Source organism: Ambystoma mexicanum, chromosome 2q (genome assembly GCF_040938575.1).
Source record: "Ambystoma mexicanum isolate Mex_15411 chromosome 2q, UKY_AmexF1_1, whole genome shotgun sequence".
In the NCBI taxonomy this organism is placed as follows: domain Eukaryota; kingdom Metazoa; phylum Chordata; class Amphibia; order Caudata; family Ambystomatidae; genus Ambystoma; species Ambystoma mexicanum.
In genome coordinates this window covers 1,134,529,593-1,134,549,397 of record NC_090924.1, presented here as the reverse complement: position 1 = coordinate 1,134,549,397, position 19,805 = coordinate 1,134,529,593, and the positions used below count along the sequence as shown (strand labels likewise).

General features: G+C 45.6%; 1 protein-coding gene across 6 annotated transcripts in view; it reads right to left on the bottom strand.

Moving 5' to 3' along the window:
* Positions 1 to 19,805, bottom strand: part of SNX13 (sorting nexin 13) — a 2,094,218-nt gene that overhangs the window by 1,847,908 nt on the left and 226,505 nt on the right. For all 6 annotated transcript variants that reach the window (XM_069648499.1, XM_069648500.1, XM_069648503.1 and 3 more), the window contains one exon: positions 11,659 to 11,780. In XM_069648499.1, the coding sequence (XP_069504600.1) occupies positions 11,659 to 11,780 (122 nt within the window). The remainder of the gene's footprint in view (positions 1 to 11,658; positions 11,781 to 19,805) is intronic.

Sequence of the window (19,805 nt, the reverse complement as noted above, 5' to 3'; positions counted from 1 at the left end):
GACCTGAAAAAATAAAATAAAAATATATTTAAAAAGAAAAAGGAGGATATGAAGGTGGAGGGCACCTCATGGAGGTCAATGCCTGAGTCCAGAAGATCTTTTAACATGGTGAGAGTTTCTTGTTGCGGAATCTTGGTGTACAGAGATTCGATGTCAATGGTGACTAGCCAGTCAAGTTCTGGGTTAAATTGCACAGAGTCAAGGAGAATGAGCATTGCTGTAGAGTCTTTTACATAGGATTGCATTTTCGGAATTTCGTCCTTAATAAAAAAGTCTACGTATTGGGATAAAGGTTCCAAGATCGACTGGATCCCTGAGACAATAGGACGGCCCGGCGTGGGCAGGGTGGCTTTGTGTATTTTTGGAAGGGCGTACATGGCTGGAGTCCTTGGATGCGATGGCGAGCTCACATATCCTTCTGCTTCCGCTTCTTCAATGATGGGTGCTATCAAAGCCTGCCGGGAAGCTGTTGGATCGCTGCGGAGGAGGTGGTAACTTGAAGTATCGCAGACCAGGGCTTCCACCATTTTGATATAGTCATTAGTATTCTGAATGACTATAGCTCCTCCTTTGTCTGCCGGTTTGATGATTATAGCTTGATTTTTGGCAAGAGCAGAGAGAGCTTCAAGTTGGATTTTAGTGCAGTTGTTGTGAACGAAGGGAATGCCAGCTTCAATTTCTGAGAGTTTCCTCATGAGTGCTTGCTCAAAAGTAATAGATTAGGCCGTGTAAGCACATGAGGGTACGCAGAACTGAGAGGTAGATCTTAAGCCAGTAACGTCCTTTTGTGGATTCGATTTTTCTTCAAAAAATTGCTGCAGATGTATTTTCCGAAGGAGTTGGTTGCATTCAATCCGGGTTTGGAAAGGATCGTATCTGGCTGTGGGTATAAATGAGAGGCCCTTTTGTAGGATCTCTTCCTCTGGTCGAGTCAGTTGATATGATGATTTATTCACAATAAGGGAGGTGGAAGGATCGTTGCCTGTCCTCTGCTGCGTGTTACAACCATAGATTGTGGCGGTGCGTGCCATCTGGGTCTGCGTTGCCCTCTGCCTCGCTGGCCTAAAAAAGGTACCGCAGGGGTGTTGTGTGGTGCGGGGATGTTGTAGTGGACTCTTTCGCCTTGGCGTCCATAGCTGCCAGAGCTGTTCCCGGAGTTCGAGCTGAAATTGGACCATGACCTGTTTTGGCCTCTCTGGGAGTTCTGAAAGCGCAATTGTGCTGCATCTCTCCTTGATTGTCGTGCCTCGTCAGTGAAATACTCGTCGGCGACATATGGATAGACTTTTACATGTGTAAAGTTCTGCAAGTCCTTTTTGCGCTTCAAAATTTTTCTGTTTAGATTGGTGTCTTTAAATTCTTTCAAAGATGTTTCCAGAAGAGTTAGTTTCGCTGTATATATGTCTATTGCAATCTTAGTCTTGAGTGTTGCTTTTTTTTTTAAACTTATATTTATTGATTTTACATAAATAGCACAAAAGAGATAAACATTGCAACATATAACATCCCTTCCCCCTCCCCATTCCCTCCCCTTGGATCGGATGAAGTCATATTGTCTCGGGTTCCCATTATGCGTTGAAAATATCTGAAACTTTAATGTTGTGGGGGCACCACTGTTCCATAAAGTCTGACTGGAGATATTGTAGGGTCCCTTCCCACTCTTTTACAAACTGGTCTCCAGTTCCTTGGATTTTGTGGGTGATTTTCTCCATTGTTATATGGGACCATACTTTCTGTAGCCAAGTAAATGTCATTGGGGTATTCCTATTTTTCCAATTTTGTGCTATGGTGGTCCATGCTGCTATAAGTAGTCCCGTAAAGCTTCTCCATTGTGATGTACGATATTGTCTTGCTGTGTCATCTCTGATTCCGCAGAGCCACACCTCCTCCCCCATAGACCCCACATCTGGGAAAAATGTTCCCATTTCGTTCTTCACTTCTTCCCAGAATGGTTGTATACCCCTACAGTCCCACCATATGTGTCTCCACATTCCCACTTCATCGCATCCTCTCCAGCATAGGTTAGGTGTGTTTGGGTACATTGAGTGAAGCTTCTCTGGGGTATAATGCCACTGTGTCATGATCTTGACCCACATCTCCCTTGTTTGTGCCGATCTGGTCATTCTGGGGATCTGTTTCCATAGGTCTGCCCATTGACTGTCCAATGGTTCATTCCCCAGTGTTCTGCCCCATTTTATTCTGTTTGCCCATTTAATGTTTTCCCCCTGTGAGTTTATGTATTTGTACAGAGTAGATACCCACTTTTTTTCCCCTGTGTTGGAAATGATATGCGTCTCGAACCCTGTAAGATCCCTGGTTGCTGCCTCTGTGATCATCGGGGAGTTCAGCCAATGTTTTAGTTGCTCGTATCTATATCTATCCCTTCTGGGTATATTCTTGCCTGCGAAGCAGGCTTCAAGGGTTATGATTTCTTTATCTGCGAACATCTCCCCAATTTTAGTGATACCCACCTTCTCCCAGCTATCATATGCCCCCTGTTCCATCCCTGGTGGAAATAGTGGATTTCTGCAGATGGGTGTAAAGGGTCCTATCGCTGTGGACATTATGCCTTTTCTTGTTTGAGAATCCCATGCTTCCAGCGTGGTTTTCATAATTTCACTTATTCCTAAATTCACATGTCTATGCCGCCTCTGTTTCCAGAGGAGTTCTACCAGTGGGGTCCTAGCGACTGCTCTGTCTTGTTTGACCCATATCTGCTGTGGGTTCTCCCCCACCCACTCCCTCAGTACTTTCAGCTGTGCTGCCTGATAGAATTTTTTAAAATGGGGGAGCGCCAACCCACCTTCTCTGGTTGGGGCTGTAAGGACCATCCTGGCTATTCTAGGCGTTTTCCCCTTCCATACAAAGGACAATACCAGTTTTGTTAATGATTTAAAGAACGAGTCTGGGACACCCACCGGGAGAGCCTGAAAATAATACAGTACCCTTGGGAGGACGGTCATCTTGACGGCTTGTATTCTACCCCACCAGGAAATCTGTAGTGGGTTCCATCTGCCTAGCTCCTTTCGGATGTTTATGAGAAGCGGTGGGTAGTTTTCCCCATAGAATTGCTCTATTTTTTGAGGTACAATTATCCCCAGATATTTTATACCTTTCAGTACAATCTTAAGGTCCAGTAGTTTTGCTTCCCTTTCAATATTTGCTCTGTCCCCTGCCAGGATTAGTATCTCTGATTTTTTCCTATTTATTTTTAGGCCTGAAATGGCCCCATAATTTTCTAGTTCTCTCACTGCAGCTGATAACGTGGATTCTGGGTCCTCTAGGGTTATTAACATGTCATCCGCGTAAGCAATCACTTTGTGTTGTTGACCTGCCATTTCTATCCCTTTTATGTGTACTGATTCCCGTATTTTAATTAGGAGGGGTTCTAAAAACAGAGCGTACAGCAGAGGTGAAAGGGGGCATCCCTGTTTCGTTCCTCTCGATATCCTCACCGTGTTCGTAACCTCGCCATTAATGACTATTCTACTGGATGGGGAATTGTAGTTCGCTCTAATGCTCGCAATATACTGTTCCCCAAACCCCATGCGCTCCAGTATTTTGAACAGTATTGACCACTCCACCCTATCAAAAGCCTTTTCAGCGTCTACCGACAGCAATATCGCTGGTTTGTGGTTTATACCTATTTTTTCCACTAAATGGGCTAGCCTCCTTGTGTTGTCATGAGTTTGTCTGCCGGGAATAAAGCCTGATTGATCTTCACTTATCAGTTTAGGGAGAAGCAGGGATAGCCTCGTTGCTAGGATCTTCGTATAGATTTTTGCATCTAGATTAATTAGGGAAATTGGCCTGTATGATGTTGGGTTTTTAGGATCTTTACCTTGTTTGTGAAATAGCAGAACCTTCGCTTCATTCATAGTGGGGGTCAGATTACCGCTGTCCTTAAAGGAGTTTAGGAGCCTCGTTAGGATCGGGGTCAATATGTCTGCATAGTTTTTATAGAATGAGGCCGTAAACCCATCTGGGCCTGGGGCTTTGTTACTTGGGAGTCCTTTTATGGATTTACTGACTTCCTCCTCACTGATAGGTGTCTCTAGTGACTGCTTGTCCTCTTCTGATATTTTCGGGAAGTTTATGGCTTCTAAGTATGAATCTTGGGCGTTTGTGTCGGGGAATTCAGTGGAGTAGAGCGTTTGGTAGTAATGCCTCAATGTTTCCCCCATGTCTTGTGTGCATGTTTTGGGGTCTCCGTTGGCGTCATATATGGCTTTAATCGTTGTTTCTTTCTGTTTTTCCCTCAGTTGTCTCGCCAGGAGTCGGTCTGCTTTGTTTGCTCTAATATAATATCTTTGCTTCAGATAGAGTAGGTTCTTCTCTGCGCCCTTCATGCGGAGCATCCCTAGTTGGCCGTGTGTATGTTTCAGTGATTTTTTTAAAGACTTTGTGGGGTGTGTCAGAAGTTTCTCTTGGATATCTTCGATTGTTTTTTCCAGCTCTTTTTCCCACCGAAACCTTTGTTTATCTCTTGTGATTTTCAACGCAATTATTTTCCCCCTCATCACTGCTTTAAACGCATCCCAGACTGCTTGCAGCGCTACCTCCCCCGTGTCATTTTGTATAAAGTATTCCTCTATCATTTCCCTTATGGACTCCCCAGTAATTGGGTCCTGGATCAGCTCCTGCGGTAGTTTCCACCTCCATTGCCCATTCTTCCTCCCTGGGAGAGTCAGATCCAGCCATAGTGGGGCATGGTCCGAGAGGGCTACTGTGCCCTTATCCAGCCCCTGGATTTTTCCCAGTAGTTCCACTGAGACCCAGAAATAGTCAATTCTTGACATGGTGTTGTGGACATGTGAGAAGTAAGTGTACCCCCTCTGTTCACCCTTCAGTTCCCTCCAAACATCATTCAGGGCCATTTGATCCATTTGCTGCCTCAGACGTTTTGATGGTGCCCCATGGCCATGTGCGTTCCCGTACTCCTATCTATATGTGGATTCCATGCCATATTGAAATCTCCCCCCATGATCACTTCCCCTTTAGCATAGTTTTCCAGTTTCGATAGGAGATCCCTAAGAAAGCCGTCCTGTCCTTGATTGGGCGCATATATTGAGGCGAGTGTAATGTGAAGTCCTTCAATTACCACATTGACAAAGGCAAACCTCCCTTCTTTATCTATGCTTGTATCTAGTAGTTCAGTGTCCATTCCTTCTTTTACTGCAATCAGTACCCCAGCTTTTTTCTCCGTTGTCGTTGCCTGAGCCCATATTTTGTAACCTTTTATCCGCATTTTCTGCTTATCCCTCGTTCTGATATGGGTTTCCTGGAGAAGTAGTATGTCCGCCTTCCCCCTTTTAAACTGCTTTTCCAGTTTAGCCCTTTTTGTTGGGTGATTCATGCCCCTTATATTGTATGTCACAATGCGTAACATCCCCATTGTGTTATATTTGTTTGTCGTCGCCTCGGGTCCCCTACTATTCTTGTTTCATTTCTTTGATTCCTCCGATCCCTTCCCCGCCCTTGAACTTCCCCGCCCCCCCAACATTGAACTTTAAGCAAACCAAACTGTCCCCCGAGTTGGGCGAGGGTTCCTATTGACGCTAGAGCGTTGCGCCCATCGCTCCCTGCCCTCCTTACCCTCGGGGGGTATGTTATGGGGAGTCCTAAACCCCAATGATCCATTGGTCTTTGCCGAGTTGCAAGCCGTCGGTTCTTACCCCGACTGCCATCTGTGTGTTGTCCGTTCCGTTCTCCTCCCTCACCCCGACAGTGTTTCCAGAATTGCTGTTCCTTGTCCGTTCTCCTTGATTGCATGTTCCTGGGTTCTTCATGTGACTTTTCTCCGGGACTCCCTCCCTGTAGTAGTCTTCTTTTGCGTGATTGTTTCCCAGCCCATTGGTCTTCTCGTTCGATCCCTCCTGTTCAAGGTCTCCCCCCGTTCCCCCTCATCTTCCTGTAGACCCAGTGTGCTCATACCTTCCTCCACCGTGGTTACTCTTCTCTGTTTCCCTTCCCACATAAATAGCAGCCCAAATGGGAAGGTCCATTTATAGCGGATTTGCTTTTCTATCAGAACCTTCACCAGTGGGGCCATTGCTCTCCTTTTTTGGAGGGTTATCAGAGCGAGGTCTTGGTACAATTGGATGTTTTGACCGTTCATTTTAATGTGTTCCAGTTCTCTGGCTCTCCTGAGGATCTGTTCTTTCTGTGGGTAGGAGGAGAGAGCCGCTAGGACATTGCGTGGCCTTTCCCCTGGGGCCCCCGATCTTTTTGGTCCTACTCTGTGGATTCTATCGATTCCAATTTCATCGGTGTCTCGGGACCCCAATATGTCTCTAAACACCTCCTTTACCGCCTCTTTCAGATCTTTGTCTAGCACTGTTTCCGCCATGTTCTTGATGCGGATGTTGGAGCGTCTAGAGCGGTTCTCCAAGTCCTCACATTGAAGTTCTAAGTTGTGCGTAAGTGACACCAAGTGTTCTTGCGTTTCGCTTGCTTGTCTCGTGTCTTGTTCTAGTCCCTGCACCGTTTTTTCCACTATGTCCGTTCTTTCTTCTAGGTTGTTAATATCGGTTCTAATGTCTTGTACTACTTGTTTCATTTCGTTTTTCATAGTTGTAAATTGTTCTTGAACTGTGGACATGAATTTTTCTTGCAAGTCCATGAACCAGGTTTGCATATCTTCCCTGGTCAGTGGTTGTAGCTGTTGGGATGGTGACTCCGGCTCCCCCATGGATTCTCCCCCTCGGTTGCGATGATCCCTCTGTTGACCACATTTGCAGAATATCTGCGCCTTGCTTCGCAGATTGGGATGTCTGTTGGATGGGGTTCCCCTTTCCTTTTGCTCTCGACATGGTGGTGTGATCCGTTAGAATGTCTATGGGGCTGCTGTGCCTTCTTTTAGCCCTCCGGATGGCCCTTCTCCCGATCCTGTCCTCTGAAATGTCTCAGTGGGCGGGGGGGTTCTCGATTTAAGCAGACAAGTGGTCTGCGTTTCCTCTCCTTCCCCCGTCGGATGTCTATATGTTGGTGGCAGGGACTGTTTCCCCTTACTTGGTGCCCCCCCCCCCCCTCCTCGCCCCCTGGTTAGTGGGGGAAGAGGATTCTCCGGCCTGCGTGGGGGGGGAGGGGTTCTTGCGCAGTGGATTCCTTCAGGCCTGGGGGGGATCCCTGATCCAATTGATGCCCGAGCCCTCTCGCGTTGCGGGGATTATTCGTTATATAACTGTCTTGTTATATAAATCCCCCCAGCCTTCTTCCCGCGTTTTTATTTATTTATTTATTTATTTTTCTGGGCCCCCCCCTCATCCGGGGTTAAATATGCGGGCAGGTGGTTATCTTTCACCCCCCCCCTGTTGGCTCACCGCTTCTCCACACCAGCGGTCCGCCCTGATCGCGCTGCTTTCTCTCCTAGGGTTACAGCTCTTCCCCGGCGCCGCAGCTGTCGCTGTGCCTCCTTCCTCCTCGGCGTTCTCCGTTTGTCGGTTCCTTCCCTCGGGGTTCCGCCTAACCCTCGATCCGGCCCCCACACCAGCAGTCGCCTCCCAGTCTCCCCGTGCTGTGTTGAGAGGTCCTCTATGGCGCTGGAGAGTCTCCTTCGGCTCCGATGGGGGAGGGGCCGGTCTGCTTTTTCCCCGGAATTCGTCCGCGATCAGCCGCGGCGCCGATTCGTCGCCGGGGGCGAGGGGGAAGGCTGCGGGGGGGACTCTAGCAGTCAGGGGGGGTGAGTGACGGTCTGTCAGGCTTCGGTCGTGCTGTTTTTTGGCGGCCCGGGCGGAGCGCGGATTAGCTGCGACTCCTCACCCCGGCGGCCATCTTGGATCCCGTCAAGAGTGTTGCTTTTAAGCGCGAGTTCTGCTATTAATTTATCAGTGACTGATTTAGCTGTTTTGACGATTAGAATCAGCCAGTCTCGAGTACACTTGTTCGCAATGAAGGACCAATCTTTTCTGAACTGAAGGTTATCTAAGAAAATCTGTGGTTCTATACGGATGATGAGTCCATTTGGGGCGGCATGGGACCTCAGGTATTCTGTCATGAGAGCTCCATGGAGTTCGGAGCGGATGATCTTTTTGAGGATTTCTATTTTGTTCCATTCATCGGTGTTGCCATTGATGTTTGGTGCCAAGTCGATCCCTAACAGGGATGGATTGGCCAAGATGTCGTCAACTAATTCTTCGGCAAAAGCTAGGTAATCACCTTCTGCCATGGTGTGATAAGGGTAGGTGAAGTCGAAGGGAGGGAAAGGTTTTTTTTTTGTCTAGAGGCGATAAGTAAACAAAAATGTCGAAAGGCTGGAGGTGGTCCTGCCTTTCTGCTACTTGAATGAATCAAACCCAACAACTGCAGTTGTGCGAAAATCAGGAAATAACAGGGTAGATTAAAGCTCAAAGAGCCGGAGTGGCAACTGCCTTCCCAAACCGTAGGGAGATACTGGTACACAGGGGACAGTTTTCTGGGGAAAAAGGTTTGTCAGCTTGCCAATCAGGGCAAGACAGAACAACTAATGGAAATGCTTGAACGGTGGTCCTGTTCTCTTGGACACAGGGTGGAAAGCTGATCTGGTGCTCGGTCAGTCAGGTAGCACGTCCATCATCGCCTGTGGCTAGATATCCCACACGACACCTCCCCCTACCCCCCGGCTCCCCACCGGTGGGGTCTGGGTGTCTCACCAGAGTACCAGATCAGCTTTCCACCCAAGAGAACAGGACCACCGTTCAAGCATTTCCATTAGTTGTTCTGTCTTGCCCTGATTGGCACTTGTGAGGGATCCATTACAGAGAGAATGTTCTTTGTGATCTCCCCACCGTTATTTATATCTGAAGGGAGCAGTAAAGTTGTAGGAACACTCCTCGCAGCCTTTGCCAATGTAGAGACTCCTTTGGGGTTTATGCTTGCCAAAGTTCCACGAAGGACATCCACCTGTGGCAAATTCGGAGGAGATTGCACTGGAGCTAGCACAGGTTGAGCTATTTCCAAAGAGCCGCTGTTCTTGCTACCAGCAGATTTGGCATTTTGTTGCTCATAAGACGGTTCTCTATTTGACTGGATATTGTGTCTCATACATTTCATATATTCTAGCGTTGCAGCCATTAAGAGTTGTATTATCCGCCCGGGAACTTGTAATTAAATCTCCAAGGCGATATTGCCATTGTGATGAGGTCTCGGATTCTCTTTTGAGTCTTTGAGTAAGAACACCATTCAGGTTCTCCATCGTATCCACTTTGGAGATAAGACTATTTATTAATGCACCCTGATCTTTTATAGTCTCATTTAAACTTTCGTATAATTTCACGAAAGGTATGAGGGCTAAAGAAGTAGCTGCTAAAACATTATTATGAATTTGAATGCTCGCAGCTACTGACAAGTTAGTTTTGTCCAGCTGTTCCTGTGCTGACTTTGCAGATGTTAAAAGGTGGTTTCATTTCGTGTTGCTGTTCATCTAAGACTCTTGCCTCATTTCTTGATGCAGCAAAATCGCCTCCACTGACGCACTATTGTGCGTATGTTTTGGTCTCGGTGTTTCAGAGACAGATATCTCCTTGTCACTAACTGCAGCTTTGCTCTGATTCCCGAGACAATGCTGCAATGCATTTAGTATTAGAGCAGACTGACGCAGGAAAACCAAACTTAGTCTGGCAAGATGTTTCTGCTGTAGTTCGCCTGTTTAACACTGCTTTTGAGAGATTCTCATTTGATGTGTCCTCAAAGCTTTGTATGAGCTTCTCTTTGATGGAAAGAAAGTCTACAATTAGTCGCTCCGCCAGGCGAGCCTCACAGCCGGCAAGGTCAAGCACTCCTGGGGAATTGCCAGATGGCAAATGCGGCTTTTTTCCTTTTTGTGTCTGTTGCGACAGGAGCGCTGGGCAGTTTGTAATTCTTAACGGGGTTCGCACTCCGTGAGCTTTTCCGCTGTTGCCCATACTTTTCTTGCCAGAATGGAACATCAGGTTAGGCTTTTCTGGGGTCACTCTTCGGACATCAAGACAGACGTTTGTATTTGCTGGGTGAACCTGCGGTTTCGCCATGTTTGTGAATTGATGGACAGGTGTAGACATTACATTAAGCTGCCGACCTTCAGTTATTAGTCTGCATTCCGTTTCAAGTGGCTTAGTTTGTTGATTCGCATCCTGCATAATCCTGTTTGGACTAATGGGCGGCACAAATACAAGATTATCCTCGTTAGAATTATTAGAGGACACTTGAATTTGCAATAGCTCAATGTCCGTAACATCAAACGGAGACTGAAACGAGGAGGTATTAACCTCTATCACATTTGCCTCCTGGTACATTTCCGTATTCATTATCGCTGGGAATATCGTGTGGATACACGTTTGTGATTGTGTCTTTTCACATTTTGTACAATAAACGGACGGTGCCATAGATTCGACGTCAGAGGCACCAAAACCATCGTAAGCGCGCACATTTTTGCTGTAGGCTGCACACTCTGCTGAGGCTTCAGGTCGAGTCGCCGAGCATGCTCAACGAAAAAGTTTTGGACGCCGACAAGCGTCAAGCTCACAATTTAGCCCGTAACGTACATGCAGCTTTTTTTCTACGATAAAAGTTTTAGCTATGGTTGATAAAGTTGGCACGTTACGTGTCGTCCTCACTGAAAAAGCTTGTGCAGAGTTTATAATCTGAGACTGAAGTTGAAATTGACGAGGCTCAGATAGCAGAAGTGGCAAACCAGATCTTACCTCATCAACTTCGCTATTCACCGTAGTTGTATCACGGTATGGGCTGCTCAGCGGCACTTGAGAGGAGGAGCCTAGGCGTTCAAACTCAAGCCGGGTTTTCTGCTTCAAACATGTTTGCGGCCCCATGCTACTTCCACTCATAGGGGTGCCCCAGGCAGGCAGGGCAGGGGCCTAGGGTGGACTGGGGTCGACTGGGACTCTCCTCGGGGCTCTGCGCACTCCTTTTAAGGTGGAGTCACCCAGGGAGAGAAAACACAGTTAAAGTGGCAGTGAATGGAAAATGATGCTGATCACGTCGCTTCAGCTCCTCACACAACAGAGACTGGGTCGACTGGGACTCTCCTCGGGACTCTGTGTGATTGTATGAATATATTGATTAATGTGTAAAGTTTTTGACGAACAAAACTATATCACATTAAACAAAAATAAATAACAGTACTGCTTTCATATTGGTCGATAATACTTTGAGGTAGTCCTAAAGTCTTATGGGTGAAAGGGTAACGGGGTTCCTGAACAGAAAGAGAGTCTATCCCCAGAAGAGGAGCCTCTCCCATTGATGTCCTCCCGCTTTTTGCAACCACTATGGGGGTTATTGGGTAGCAGCCTCACCTCCCTGGCCTTAGAGGGGAAGGGCTCCCCTCTGAGGAAAGTGACGAGATCTGTGAAACGTCACCAAATAACCCTTTACATTTAGGTTTTTCTTTTTATGCTCATTTGAGTGCCATATGCAAATGCCTGATTCAAAATACAATATCTCAGCACCTACCTCTGTCTATGATTCAACCGAAATTGTGAAAACGATGCGCTTTTCACACCAGTTTAAATTCTGTTTGGGGTTGAAATGTTACTCTTAACGAACATAATATTTCTGTTAAGGTACAAAGGCATTGTATCCAAACTAATTTAAATGAGGACAATGAATCAAAGGGTTAGACATTTTCAAGCCATTATGAAATTGATGCATTGATGGACTCTAGGTTTATCAAAGCTATTAACTTACCTAGTAGAAAAACGAATCAGTGCATTTTGAACAGTTTGCCTGATTTCAAGGAGAAATGATTCATCCTCACTTAATGTGTAATACCAATACTGAACATAATCTCTCAGGGAAAATTGGATTACCTGAAATTTCAAAAAAAAGGAATAAAATGCTGTACATAAAAAAGCAAAGTAGGAATATCCAATTTAAATTTAATGCATGCTTGAATATTTATATCTGATAAACATTTTACGCATTGTGGGTAAAGTAATCTACAGATTACAGCATATAGTGCAGATTATTTAGCATGTTACAGGTTACAATTTATTGTACCATGTCCAATTTTCAGAAAACCTCCAGTCCAGTAGAAGACATTCTGCATAGATGATATTGCTATTTCAGAATTCTGACATATCAAGATTATAACCATCTCAAGAAATACCTCATGTGTGAAGATGAAGTAAAGTCATACAAATAAAATGAAAAGAAGCAGCAATGTGGCAATATAAATAGGTCATACTAGCAGGAAACCTAGAACTCCACAGACCCATTATTCCACTTAAATGAATGGGCACCCGTTTCCCACAACCAAATAATTGGTGCCCATTTTCAACAACTAGACCTCAGCATTCCAAATGGGAGGAAGTAGCAAGTGGGCAGTCTCATAACCACTTGTATAAGCGCATTACAAATATCCAATAAATAGTTTGTCCACTTTATTCCATGTTCTGTACAGTATCCCACAATGCATACCAAATAATGCCAGCAAAAGGGTCTGCTGCGTGTACTAGAAGTGTTTTTACAATATCTGCTTTTCCAAATAACGTGTCACTAAAGTAGAGGAGGCTCAGAAAGTAGAGGACTTTACAATCAACAGTACACCCTAAAGTCTTAAAAATCTATGTACTTGTCAAACAATGCATTAAGTCATGACCCAAACATTTGGGCACATTTCCTTTCAGATCAGAGCCAGCAGATAAGAATCCACATCACATGCTCATTGAGTAAACATATCACTGGTAGCGCCCAAACAACCTTGGTATAGATGCTACTTTTAAACTTCTTATAGCAACCCTTAGCAGCGTTAATCTTGCCTGACCTACCGCAATTCTAAACATGCACATGATACACAAGCGAGCCTCCAGCCCAAAACAAAACGAGAACACAAGAGTAATACAACATAGGCAAGAACATTAAATGAATCAGTCCTAAAACTGAAATACAAAATAAGTGACAGGAACATAGCCCAGTATGAAAGTACCCCCACCACATTCCAACAACAAATAACCTATTCCTAACTCTGTTCTCAGTTGCCACGATCATGTGGCAGACAGGTGAACAGTAAAAGGAATGATGTTAGGTAAGAATTGGTGCAGTCACACTGTGTGAGACTACACAACACTCATCTGCTTGGTATTCGGTAACCCACCTTTTGGTATAGGTATGTACTACACAAGTTGGTTGTGTGACTGAGCAGTCATACCCATCTCAAGAAGGGTAAATGTGAGCTGTAGAGCTGTACAATTGAAATTCATAAATACAAGTAACCAAGTAACACTTACACTCAAGGTTTGTTTTATAAATAGTAATTTATTTAATTAACACCAATTTTTAAAATAAGTTCTTTAAAAAGGCAATTCATGTAACAATGTAAACACACTTTAAAATTACATTTCACAATTAAGTTAGTGGATAATCTTTGGGTATGCTTCTTGCACAATCCCTACACCCTGAGTTGACTTCAATCAAAAGGACAGTAATGGCATTTATACATTTTGCAGATTCTGAGGTTGCAGAAAGGAAAGGTTTAAGGAAGGAAAAAGGTTAAACAGGTTCTCAGTAAATATGAGGACACTTCTATCTCCCAATGAAATCTAGACAAGCATTTCCCAGCAGTAACATTCAAAAATAAGTTACCACCTTTGAGGGACAGACAATATCAAAGTCAATGGGCTAGAAGTGTCTGCAGGGAGCCAGGACAGCCAAAGTCAATTTGAAACAGTCTAAAGAGCTAAGGCACTTCTTAGAATCAAAGTCTTGCACAAAGTTAGAGAGTTTGTTAGAAACTCACTTGTAGGGTCACAAGCTGTTAAACTTGTGAAAAGTCTAAACAGTACCTCTGGTTAGAAGAGTGGTCCAGCTGGATTCTCTCCTGCTACAGCGGTGCAGAACCCGTGTTCCTGAACCTCAGTCGTGGGAACCAGAGGGAGGACATCTGGAGGGCTCCTGTGGCGGTACTTGGGAGGTTGTCGGCAGCTATGGGCTCTTTTCGGTTCAGCAGCACTTTGTGGTTTCAGCACTTAACAAACAGCACCGTTGCCCATCTTGGATACCGGTTGGGCTTCCTTCACTCCTTGGGTCCTGCACTTTTGTCAGGGGACTCGAGCTCTGGTCGTCCTGCTTCTGGAGGGTCCTTAGACTTCTAGCCGGATTTCAGACGTTGCGCTAGACTGTGGATTACTCGACCCCTGGCACTCGGTTCTTGCAGCAATGAAGAAGTACAGCCAATTGGGAAAGATGGTAGTGTAGTCTCGGGTTAGTTGGTCCCTCTAACCAAAGGGGAGAAGTCGTCCCTTCCGGAGCTTCTCTGACGTAAAAAGAATTTTCAGCACAGCAGCAGGGCTTCACCGGGCAATTCAAAAGTCCAGGAGGATGAAGCAAGCTTCGTTCACAGGTTCTTCGTCAGGTATTTCTCCCAGTAATCGACTGCCTCTAGTCCCAAATCCCTCGCCTTTTAAGCAGGTTTCTCCCATTCATGCATATCCTAAGCTGTCAATCACACAGCAGTCAGGACAGCCAGCCAATCAGGACTGGTTACATTCAGGTATTCCTAGAGACAAAGGACAGGGGAGTTTCATGAACCTCCCTTGCATCTTACCTTTCCAGACACACTGGAGACAGAGGCAGTCTTCAGGGTTGAAGCCTGCTAAATGCAAAACGAACAATGGACTCAAGTCTGCCTCGAAGCACAGAGTAAAACCCAAGACCGACCTCACAAACAGTAAATGTCAACAACAAAAAAAAAAAAAAGGAGACCGGAGCCATTTTGACGAAATGGTCACCCACAGGTGTTGTACTGCAGCTGAGGGTTCAGCCTGCGGTAGAAAAGCACAATGGTAGGAAAATTAAACCACTGCCACTAGCCATTTAAAGTAGGGAGAGTAACAAAGAAAAATGTACATGAGAATGTAGGATAAGGGGCTACTAGGTAACTCCCCACCACTCCACATAAGACTGTGTGTGCTGGACCTACAAAGAGAAAAGGTAAGTAAAGTCAATTTCACTTTAATATTCTTGGGAACAGTAGTTCACACAAGACAAGGCATTTAAACCTTATGAGACATTTAAAGGATTTCTCTGACACTGCAGTGAAGGTGCTGTGTGTCACCATACAAAAAGTAGATGCCTTTTGAGTTTGTCAGACTCCAAAAACAGTTAAAACGGATAACCCAAATCGGGTCAAAACACATGAGTGGGAAAAAGGTCTCTCTCACACCAGGGTTAAAATTAAAAAGTCCTAAAGTCCAGCAAAAGAGCTGGGGGGGGGGGGTCTCTAAAGTTGAAGGGAATTAGCACAGAACAAGTTACTTACCAACTGTAACGTTCTTTCGTTTGGATGTTCCTCCCACATATTCCTCATCTTAGATATATCCTTACCTTCAGCTTTGCTGCTTCGGAAATGTTTTCTCTCTCCACCAGAGGGCGCTCCACTCGAGGTGGCGGCGTCGATGTCCCTCGGCAGCATCCGTCGAGCACAGACGTCATCCACTGTATAAATGCCTAGAGCGCGCCCATTGGCTTCAGTTCTGTTTTTTTCGTGTATCAGAGCCCATGTATTATAGTTAAAGGCGTGCCTCTTTTGACCCAAGCCTTAAAAGAATTTAGAGTGTAAAGCACAAACTGTACTGCGGGGTAGGATAGGAGGGTCGATGAGGAATACGTGGGAGGAACATCCAATCGAAAGAACATTATAGTTGGTAAGTAACTTGTTCTTCAAATGGATTGTGTCCTCCCAAGTATTCCTCATCTTAGATAGACTCCCAAAGCAGTTTTGTATTGAAGGTGGGAGTACAGACATTCTTTAGTCATGTACCGAATGAAGTACTGATTTAGCAAATAGACTTCCTTGAGAGATAATTGATTCCATAGCATAATGTTATATGAAAGTATGCATGGATGACCATGTGGCTGCTGCACAAATATCTTGAACAGGGACACCGCTTTGAAGTGCTGTTGAAGTTGCCATGCCCCTAGTTGAATGAGCTCTCAATCCATCAGGGGGATCTTTGCCAGCTAGCCTATAACACTCAGTTATGGCTAAGATTATCCATCTTGATAATGTTTGTTTGGTTACAGCTAGTCCTAATTTACGGCCAGTGTAACCTACAAAGAGTTGGTCACACTGACATACTTTTGTCAATCTTGAAATATAAAAGCTAAGAGCCCTTCTAGGATCTAATCTATGTAGTCTTTCCTCTTCCTTACTTGTGTGAGGAGGAGGGTAGAAAGTAGGTAGCATTATTTTTTGTGACAGGTGAAAGTCTGAGACGATCTTTGGCAAGAAAGATGGTTTGACCCTAAGGACAACTTTATCTTTATAAAAGGTGGTGTGAGGAGGACCACTAGAAAGTGCCTGTGTTAGGCAGAAACCTGTGCAGTTCCCTTAGGGACCACTGCAAAAGATTTAGGACTACAGGTAGTTGGCAGTAAACCCAATTGGTAGCAGTCTGTACCACCCAGATTTACCTGGTAGCTGTGGCTGAGCAGTCAGACTTCTCTCAAGATGAGTTAGGAAGTATATAGAGTATACACAATAGGTACAGAGATACAGTAGCACACGCAAACACTGCCCAGAGCTTTGGTGTAAAAGTATATAATTATTTATTTAAAGACACACTTGTAAATTACACTAGCACAAAAAGAGGTAAGTAAATTCAACACACAGTCACTATTATATATATATATATATACAATCCTGATTACTTATTAGACAAGTCTTAGTGAGAAACACCACTTATTTTCAGACAGAGGTGAGCGCTTAACATAAGATGGCACTCTAATAAGTTATTAAAAAGTGAGGGAAAAGGCAAAGTTATGAAAGCACACACATTTCAATACTTTTCAACGAACCACAGTGAGGCAGGTTAGGCAAAGTCTACTGGAGAGCAAGGAAGTTCAAACGCCAGGCCCACTCTTAGAGAGAGCAAGCAAAATGTGTCCAGGATCACACAGTGGTGTTATGCCCAAAGAGTCTTTGTAATTAGTTAACAAAAGCTTGAGATCAAGTCAGGAAAAGTTAGTTAACAGGCCCCAGGCTAGCCCAGGTTAGAAAGTAGAGGATTTACTGTCACCCCGAACGATCTGTCGCAAGGGAAGCCAGGCGGGACACAGTACCTGAAAGTGGGAAGAATGCTGCAGCGGGGGCAGTTGTTCCTGGCAGCGGGTGCAAGTCGGTGTTTCCTCCAGAGGAAGGAGGTCTCGACGTGGAGGAAAGCTGAAGGTCGTTGCACTGCCAGGGAAGAAACCAGCCGCAGAGTTTCCCGGTTACAAGGTACCACCCTTTTCTTCGCAGAAGTGGTAAACCGTGGCATTCCGGTTGCCGGGGTGCTTGGCACGGGCAAGGCGGCCATGAGATGGTCCATAAAAGCGAAAAGACAGGCAAACTGGTTATCCTCACCAGTCAAAGGAAGAAGACTCTCCGGGCTGGAGATCTCCTCTGTCGTCGGGAAAAGTGGCGAGACGGTTCAGCAGGGCTCCACCGGTGGTGTCGTTGTTGCAGGTCGGCTCGGCTTCTCCCTCCTCGGATTCTTTAGGTCCTGTGGCGACTTCTGAAGTTCCAGTCCCCAAAGCCCTGCTTTTATGCAGAAAACCCCCATTCATTCAGCCTTGTTGTCACTCAAACATGCTAAGTGGTGAGCCGGGCGGCTCACCACTGGGACCAATCACACAAGAGTGCGGCTTGAGTTGCTGAGGCAACTCAGTCCAGGGTGCCTAAAGCCCCTCCCACACCCCCTGTGGTACCCAGACAGAGTGGCACCACTTTTGGAGGCTTCTGTGGAGAAGCCCGCCAAAAAGTGGAACACAGGGCTGGACTTGGGTTGGAGTCACAGAAGCGAACACAAACGCCATTTTGGAACCAAGTTTCGGCAAAAAATACCAACCAGTGAATTTATATTAATTTAATAAACCGGCAGTATATTCGAGGCTATTTTAAAAAGTGGTAGCCTCGAACAATGGGAAAATCCCATAGGAATATATTTGCGGTCGAATATAAAAAGTAGTATCGACTGCCACCAGCCAAAACTCGGTCGGGGGGGACTGGACAGTGCCCCCTCAAACAACAGACCCCGGGGCAATCGAATTGCCCCGACCAGTACGTCCACCATATGATGGTTTGTACTGGTTCTGTTCACAATTTAAGACTAGTAAAGTCAATGGTGACTTTACAGGCCCTGGGAGACAGTAGTCAGTCCCAGGGTATGGAGTCTAAGTATGGGGGTCGCTACGACACCCCTGGGTTACGGCACAGAGGGTGCTGTGTAACCCACATATCAAAAACACATGAAACCCTATGGGGAAAAGGACCCCATAGCCCATAAAACACATAAAAAGTCAAAGGAACACCGCAAATCATGTCTAAGAGTGGGAGGAAAAGAATCTCACTCTTAGCAGGAGAAAAAAATAAACCCCAAAAATCCAGCAAAGCTGCTGGGGGACTCGCTAGGTTTGGGAAATTAGCCTTTACAGAGAATTCTCCCTAACAGCCTGCAACTCACTTACCCTGCGTGCTGATGTCAATGCAATTAGAAGTATTGTTTTCAGAGTAAGAAACCTTAATGGACAAGAATGTAAAGGCTCAAAAGGTGCACATGTAAAAAACTTTAGTACCAAGTTTAAATCCCACACAGGAACTTGAAAAGGTATTGGTGGAAATACATTGTTTAAACCTTTTAAAAATTGGATTATTAAAAAGGTATTTAAGGTATCTTAAAGTAAGATTCCTCCTCTGACGAGCGCTTGAAGATAGATAGCGCTGCTAAGTATCCTTTTATCGTACTAACCTGGAGCCCCAGATTAGCCAAATATAACAGAAAAGATAATACTGTTGGAATATTACATTGAAAGGGTCCACATTCTTATCCCTGCACCAGTTACTGAACTTGTTCCAACGACACTGGTACAGAGATTTAGTTGCTGGCCTTCTGGCCGAAAGCAAAATCTCCATATCATCCGGAAGGTCCCAATCCTTGTATCTCAACCTCTCAGAAGCCATGCGTGAAGGTTGAGTAGGTTGACCTCTTGATTGAGAACGTGACCTCCCTCTTGCGAGAGAAGATCTTCTCTTTTTGGAAGACGTATTGGAGGGCAGATGGACATGTCGAGAAGGTCCGGGTACCACGTTCTCCTGGCCCCATCCGGGGCAATTAGGATCATGGTTTTCCTGAACTTTCTCAACCTCTTGATTACCTGAGGGATCACAGGGACTGGAGGGAACGCATACAGAAGAGGAAACTCCCACTCCACTACGAATGCGTCTCCTAGAGCTCCTCTCGGGGGAAATTCCCTTGAGCAGTACAGTTCGCAGTTCCTGTTGACAATGTTCGCGAACAGATCCACTTGCAGGGTTCCCCAAAAGGCGAAGATCTCTTGAAGGACTTCCTGAGCTAGTTCCCACTCGTGGGAGACTGTTCTCTGCCTGCTCAGAGCGTCTGCCGCTGTGTTTTGCTCTCCTGCTAGGTGAATGGCAGACAGAGATCCCTTTTTGTATTGCCCAGAACCAAAGCTGCATTGCCTCTCTGCACAGTGGTAGTGACCCTACTCCTCCTCTCTTGTTGAGGTAGTACATGGCCACTGTGTTGTCCGTCATTATCAGGACATTCTTTCCCTGTACAGAGGGCAGGAAGGCCTTCAGTACTAGTCTGATCGCGCTCAGCTCTAATAGATTGATGTGTAGTCTGGATTCCGATGGAGACCAACGACCGCTGATTGTCAACTCGTTGGTGTGAGCTCCCCATCCCGTGAGTGAGGCGTCTGTTACTACTGTTATCTCCGGCCATGGTTGCCAAAAAGATTCTCCCTTGAGGATATGTTCCTTGCAAGCCCACCATTGTAGATCCTGTACTACCCTGGTTGGAACTTGTAAAAGATCTGTCATTTCCCCTGAAAAT